Source organism: Podarcis liolepis, assembly GCF_965112155.1.
Source record: "Podarcis liolepis genome assembly, chromosome: 13".
Classification (NCBI taxonomy): domain Eukaryota; kingdom Metazoa; phylum Chordata; class Lepidosauria; order Squamata; family Lacertidae; genus Podarcis; species Podarcis liolepis.
Window position 1 is genome coordinate 48,714,056 of NC_139573.1, and position 7,080 is coordinate 48,721,135.

The 7,080-nt window shown below is 50.7% G+C and overlaps 1 protein-coding gene and 1 long non-coding RNA gene across 4 annotated transcripts in view; one reads left to right on the forward strand and one right to left on the reverse strand.

The window, feature by feature from the left end:
- GRN (granulin precursor) overlaps window positions 1–6,627 on the forward strand; it is a 35,928-nt gene extending 29,301 nt beyond the window's left edge. For all 3 annotated transcript variants that reach the window (XM_083470524.1, XM_083470523.1, XM_083470522.1), the window contains exons 11-15: window positions 164–400; window positions 556–783; window positions 1,267–1,494; window positions 2,899–3,138; window positions 6,010–6,627. In XM_083470524.1, the coding sequence (XP_083326650.1) occupies window positions 164–400; window positions 556–783; window positions 1,267–1,494; window positions 2,899–3,138; window positions 6,010–6,156 (1,080 nt within the window). In that variant the 3' untranslated portion in view covers window positions 6,157–6,627. The remainder of the gene's footprint in view (window positions 1–163; window positions 401–555; window positions 784–1,266; window positions 1,495–2,898; window positions 3,139–6,009) is intronic.
- Window positions 3,466–5,777, reverse strand: LOC310690986. Its single transcript, XR_014518310.1, has 2 exons — window positions 5,669–5,777; window positions 3,466–3,735 (listed from the first exon to the last, which is right to left on the reverse strand). It is a non-coding gene; the product is annotated as an uncharacterized lncRNA (long non-coding RNA).
- Window positions 6,628–7,080: the final 453 nt, after the last annotated feature.

Here is a 7,080-nt window from a genome sequence, read left to right on the forward strand (position 1 = left end):
TCGTTGACTTGGGTCTCCAATCAAAATCCCATTGAAGACTTGGTGAGACCAGAGACCCTGCCACCGTTTACAGTCAGGGATTGTAAATCCTGTCCCCGATTCCTTCCAGGCTCACGAGTTCCTTCCCGCCCCACCCACCCCCTCTGCTTCCCCCTCCCCCCAGGCCATCTGCTGCAAGGACGGCTCCCACTGCTGCCCCACCAACTACCAGTGCAACTTGTCGGAAGGCACTTGCACGAAGAACGGAGGCAGCATCCCTTGGCTGGAGAAGAAGCCGGCTGTCGTTGGCTTCGCCTCTTTGAGCAGGAACGTGAAATGCAACGACGAGTTCAGCTGCGAGGATGGGCAGACGTGCTGCACGGTCGGAGCACTGAGCTGGGCGTGCTGCCCTTTCCCACAGGTACGTCGAGCGGGCGAGTTTATCCCCAAAATGTGTGTGTGTGTGTGTCACAGTGGCAGCGGTTTCCTTACAGGTAAAGAGTGGTTGATTTGGGGAGCTGCCTATAGGCCCCTGATGAGGGGTGAGTCTTCACCCTTCCTTCCTTTCCTCCGCAGGCCGTCTGCTGCTCTGACCAAAAGAATTGCTGCCCTGGGGGCTACACCTGTGACGTGGAACACGGCTCCTGCGTCCAAAGCAGACGGCCTTCCCGGCAGGTTTCGATGGCTCTCATTCAGCTGAGGGAGGTGAATGACATCAGGTGTGACGACAAGGCGAGCTGCCCAGACGGGCACACCTGCTGCCGAATGCCCTCGGGCGAGTGGGGGTGCTGCCCTTTCCCAGAGGTAAGCTGGGGTGGCGGAAGAGTCCCCAACAAGTTGCTATCAAGTGTGAAACTAAAGTGACGGTGCTGTTCTGTGCAGTTCAAGAAAAACCTCTTGAACTCTCTTTTTAAACAAAGGGGAATCCTTCCCCTGCTGTAATATGCCTTTGTGGCAGGAAATGGTTCTCAAAAGAGGAACCTCTTTGGTGGCCCCATTGGCCAATACCTGTGTTTTCTTAAGATGCTTCCAGCTGGGAAAACGGTTCCTGGGATTCAGCCCTTGTAGTCATCGTCTCCTAAAGAGCTGGTGCAGCATAAGGGACTGAGCTCTGACCCCAGGGAGTCCCAGATTCAAATCCTGCTCCTCTTTCTCGGCCTCTTGTGAATTCACAATGATGCCCGAGGCCAGTGGTTCTCAGAATTTTTTTGCCGTTGTGGTTTCTGATCTTTGATGTTAAATCTTGCCAGCTCCTATTCTTGTATCTCTCTCCTGCCTCCCCTGCAGGCTGTCTGTTGCCCAGACCATGTCCACTGCTGCCCCAAAGACTACACTTGCGATCCAGGTCAGAAAACCTGCCAGTCGCCGCAGCACTCTCTACCTTGGGCTCCCAAGCATCCTGCCGGTGTGACTCAGAACCGTGGCATCCGGTGCAACGACACAACCAGCTGCGAGGAAGGGCAGACCTGCTGCAGGGATGTCTCGGGCGGGTGGAGCTGCTGCCAGCTACCCAACGTGAGTGCAGCCGGGGCTTTGCACAAACTTAACGTGGGTGGCGCTGTGGGTTAAACCACAGAGCCTAGGACTTGCCGATCAGAAGGTCAGCCGTTTGAATCCCCACGACGGGGTGAGCTCCCGTTGCTCGGTCCCAGCTCCTGCCAACCTAGCAGTTTGAAAGCACCTCAAAGAGCAAGTAGATAAATAGGTACCGCTCCGGCGGGAAGGTAAACGGCGTTTCCGTGCGCTGCTCTGGTTCGCCAGAAGCGGCCTAGTCATGCTGGCCACATGACCCGGAAGCTGTATGCTGGCTCCCTTGGCCAATAAAGCGAGATGAGCGCCGCAACCCCAGAGTCAGTCACGACTGGGCCTAATGGTCAGGGGTCCCTTTACCTTTACCTTCTGCCCAGGTGCCAGCACAGAACGCTGAAGCGAAAGCATGCCAGGGCACTGGGCGACTTACATGCGGGAGGCAGCCTTGCACTGTGTGATGCTGGAATCGACTCTGATCTGTTAGGAAATAGGCCAAGAGGCTTGGACAGAGGCAGTGAGCAGGGCAAAGCACAGAAGAAGATAGAACAGGTGTGGGAGGCAGAGGGTGCAGGGTGCTGGTCAGAGAAGCAGCAGCTTGGTTTCTTCAGGGTGTTGGGTGCTATTCCGGCACCCTTTGTGAACTCTGAGGCATGCGTTAGCTAACCTAAATGCTGTTCTGGGAAAAGCTAGTCCTGGCAGTAAATAAATAAATGTGTGTTTCACTAGCCAAGGGAGATGGCCCCAGCCTCCTCGACTCCTCGCCCCCCCCAGTAACCTGAGAACCCGCCCAAGCCAGTGAGAGCCAGTGTGGTGTAGTGGTTAAGAGTAGTAGACTTGTAATCTGGGGAACCGGGTTCCCTTCCCCGCTCCTCCGCATCCAGCTGCTGGGGGACCTTGGGCCAGTCACACTTCTCTGAAGTCTCTCAGCCTCACTCACCTCACAAAGTGTTTGTTGTGGGGGAAGAAGGGAAAGGAGAATGTTAGCCACTTTGAGACTCCTTCGGATAGTGATAAAGCGGGATATCAGATCCAAACTCCTCTTCTTCTTCTTCAACGCTGTCTCCACAGCTTTTAAGGTCTAAAAACTTGAGTTTGTGTAAAACGAAAGCGGAGATTTCTCAGGGTGCAAGTAATTCTTAAAAAGAGGCACAAACTTCAGCTTGTCAGCCATTCCCTTTTCCCCACCCCTTTGCTTTTGTTTATTGCGCTGCATTTGGCCATGTCTTCTCCACTGGGGAGACATTGGTTAATAACAGAAACTTGTATCCTTTTTAGCTGTTAAAAGCAAACCCCCTTTCACATGTGGGCAACGCTTTGGCTAGGCCATCGAGTGTTGCGGCATCAGGACAGACCCTGAGGACCAAAGCTTTTCTCTCTCTGCTTCTGCAGGCTGTTTGCTGCGAGGATCACAAACACTGCTGCCCTTCGGGCTACACCTGCAACGTGGCAGCTCGGACATGCGAGAAGCAGTTCTGGCCCAGGCTCCTGCCTGCTGGCGGTCTGCTGAGTTCCTCGCGTGCCCCCACGTCCGGCCGGGATGTGTCGTGCGGTGATCAGCACTACTGTCATGACCACCAGACCTGCTGCAAGTCCAGCTCTGGCGGATGGGCCTGTTGCCCTTACGACAAGGTCAGTGGCAGTGCTGGGGGCGGGGTTGGTTGCAGGTTCGAACTGGTTAGCGGGGAGGACTTGTGTGTTTGGCCAACTGGATAAGATTTTGAGCAGAGGTCACGGGAGGATGGCTATCTTAGTTTGAAAGATCCTGAGAAGCAGGATCAATGGCTTAAAGGGAGTGAAACACAGAGGTAGAAAGCAGGAGGGGATTGTGGCCATTGCTGAACTATAACTCTCAAGTGTCCTTGACTGATGGCCAGGCAGGTTGGGAATCCCTTGTGTATATATCCCTGGCATCATCAGCCATGTGAGTTTTCTGGGCGATTTCGAACAAAAGAAAAATTCCTGTGCAAATTTATTTTTATTTTACTTGTGTTTACTAAACAAAGCTACAAAAAACCCAAACCGACCACCTTTGAAACAGCCAATATCACATTTCCAATTGGCATCCAATCACTGTTACCAGTGAAGTTATCTACCAGTAGATAAATCGCTGGAAAAATTTGCACTCTGCAGCACCGGTAATGATGTTCATGCATCATGCGATTTGAGTCTTGCCTTGCTTGTTGTTGTTGTGTGGCATTCCGCCCTTCTATCCCCAGGAAGATACTCCTGTTCCGAGGGGAAGGGGGTATTATTTTAGTAATCTCAACAAAATATAAATTAAAATAAATGAGAAAGAAGAAAAAAGAAATAATAAAAAGGGAAGAAAATAGTCACGCCTTGGAAGTCGAACGGGATCCATTCCAGAAGTATGTTTGACTTCCAAAATGTTCAGAAATCAAAGCGCGGCTTCTGATTGGCTGCTGGAAGCTCCTGCAGCCAATCAGAAGCCCCGTTGGACGTTCAGCTTCCAAAAATAGTTTGCAAACCAGTACAGTCATTTCCAGGTTTGCAACATTCGGGAGACAAAACGTTCGAGAATTAAGCTGTTTGAAAACCAAGATACGACTGTACATTAAAAACCCTTTTAAAAAGTACAGTGGTACCCCGCAAGACGAACGCCTCGGAAGACGAAAAACTTGCTAGACGAAGGAGTTTTTCGTTTTCTTAGCCACTTCGCAAGACGCATTTCCCTATGGGCTTGCTTCGCAAAACGAAGCTTGCCCCGCAAGCTCCGGGGATAGCGGGGAAGTGCAGCGCGTCTTCCCCGCTGTCCCCGGACCTCTTTTGAAGCAAGGGGCGGCGGGGAGAAGATCGCTTCTCCCTGTTGCCAGCCCCGCAATCTCCGGGGACAGAGTCTCCCCGGACCCCTTTTGAACCAAGGGGCAGCAACGGGGAGAAGCGATTCTCCCCGCTGCCCCTTCCCTTGCTTTAAAACAGGTCCGGGGACAGAGGGGAAGGTGCGCGGCGCTTCCCCTCTGTCCCCGGACGGTCTCCATAGGAACGCATTGATTGATTTTCAATGCATTCCTATGGGAAACTGTGCTTCGCAAGACGAAAAACTCACAAGAAGAAAAAACTTGCAGAACGAATTAATTTTGTCTTGCGAGGCACCACTGTAGTTGAAAACAGCAATAAAATATACCGTATTTTTCACTCCATAAGACACACTTTTTCCGCCTAAAAAGTAAGGGGAAATGTCTGTGCGTCTTATGGAGCAAATGCACTGGGCGGCAGAGGGATCCCTTGGCTACCACTGCAGTCGTGAGCTGAGGGATCCATGGCTCCTGTCTGTTGCTCACTGTGAAGCCAGCAGAGCAAGAGCCGCTGAGCAGCTATCGTTCTTGCTCTGCTGGCTTCTCAGTGAAGCAGGATGAGAGACGGACGGGAGCAAGCAAAGCGAGAGCCGCTTACATGGCTTCTGTCCCACTTTGCGCAGCTCTCACTTTGCTTGCCCATCCCTCCTCCTGCCTCGCTGTAAAATATTGGTATTGTTAAGTTAAATGCTGGTCCATAGGAATTTGTTTTTGGTGTCGCAATTTAAAGCTTCACTCCTATGTACACTGATGGCCAAAACAGTTGTGATGTTAAATGCCTGAATGCATTTACTTTAGTTAGCCAGGCTTGAGACTTAGCACCTGAAAGATCTGAAAAAACTGATGTTGATCCCTCAGAATTTGAAATATAGTCTCTCAGCTGTGGTACAGGGAGCTGTGTTAGCAGCAATGGCAATTCTAGATAGTAATAGATTTTCTATAATAGACTAAAGAGATGGGAGTGTTGTGTTTATTAGTAAAGGAAAGTCCTCCATTGCTTTAAATCAAGAAAAGCGAGAGCCGCTTACATGCTCTGCGCAGAATGTATTTTTTTCTTGTTTCCCCCCTCTACAAACTAGGTGTGTCTTAGGGTCAGGTGCATCTTATGGAGCGAAAAATGCGGCAATTAAGACTACAAAACTATAGTATATATGTTAATCCCTATGGTTTTGACAAATACAATCCAAATATCATTAATTTCTCAATGCGTAATCTTCATCTATCTGTACATGGACTACAAGAGTTATTACTTGTCTCTACTGCTGTCTTGTCACGGGGGTCCCAGTGGAGGCTGGCCCATGAGGGTAAATGGGGCTGCCCCACCAACCTCCTCCTTTCTTACTTACAGCTAATCCAGGGGGTGGCACTGTACCTGCTTCCCAGTCTCGGTTTTGCCCTTCTAGGACTTGGCCAAGGGAGCAGGATGGGGACTAGACTGAGAATCCATGGACTATTCCTCTTTCCACCAATCTTGATGGGTTTTTCAAAATCATCAGCCTCCTCGAGGGCTCAAGCAAGGCCTCTTGAGACAGAGCAGAAACATGAATAAACATCCTAGTACTGTCTTTTCAGTGTCTTGCAATCTTTTAAACAGGAAGTAGTCTAGCTTTTCTCAGTCTTGAGTACTCCTTTCCGGCAGGAAGTATCACCCCATCATTTTTGCCTCTCTCTTTGTCTCCCCCTGCAGGGCTCCTGCTGCTCTGACAAACGCCACTGCTGTCCGTCCGGCTTCCGTTGTTCCAGGAGGGGCACTGAATGCATTAAACAGAAGCCACTCCGCTGGGACACGGGTGCCTTCACCCACCGCTCTACCCAAGCACACGCGTTGCTCTGAAGTGCCTTTTCGTGTCTGGGCTCTCCCAATACTTGGGCGCTGGAGCGAGCTCTGCTTTTTTTCAGGGAGGGACATTTGTAAGCGTGTGCAGGAGAGATGGCGACTTCTGCCAGTTTGCTGTTCTGATCATGAAGGGGATTCCTGCTGCCTTACGCTTGCCCCCTACGTGGATGGAATACTCTCTTCTTTTGAGGCATTGCCAGAGAGAATAAATCCTCTCTCTCCCCCATCCTCCAATGCCCACCAGGGACCCCTGGCTTCGCTGCCATGCCCCAGTCGTAGCTGCAGCCTGAAAGGCTTGCCATCTTTGGCTTCTTGTCCTGGGCCAAGATTTATGCAAGCTTGGGGGTCTTGCTCTGTCCCTGCAGTCCTCTTTACCAAAATTGTTTTTGATTACTTTTGTGCTGTTTCTTAAAAAAAGAATAAATCTTGACACTGGATTGGCAGTTGTTTGCTGCTATGCTTACCAACGATGGGAGTCAACTGTCTCATTTGGGGTTTCTTTGCAGCCGTTGTGTGTCTGTTGCCTTTTCGCCCCTTCTCTCCTTCTGTATCCTGTATAGAAATGAAATAATAATAAACACAGCCAGGATTTGACCCTGAGATCTAGCTTCTCGATAACGGGATTCCTGCGTCATCGGCCGAAACAATGGCTTTAAAAGCCGGGAATATGCCCCAGAGCATGTCTCTTCTGTTAAATAATGGCAGCGACTATTCTGAGCTACTGGTCAAGATAGGACTGGTTGCTAGGCCAGGTTCTCAGAAGTGGTTAAAAACCACTGCACTGCGTTCTGTATAGTTAGGGTGAGTGGCCTTTTCTGGCTGACTGTTGGAAGAGTTTTGTGATGCACAAAGTCCCACACATTACTCCTTCACTGCAGGGGGCTGGACTACATGACCCTCCGGGTCCCTTTTAACTCTACG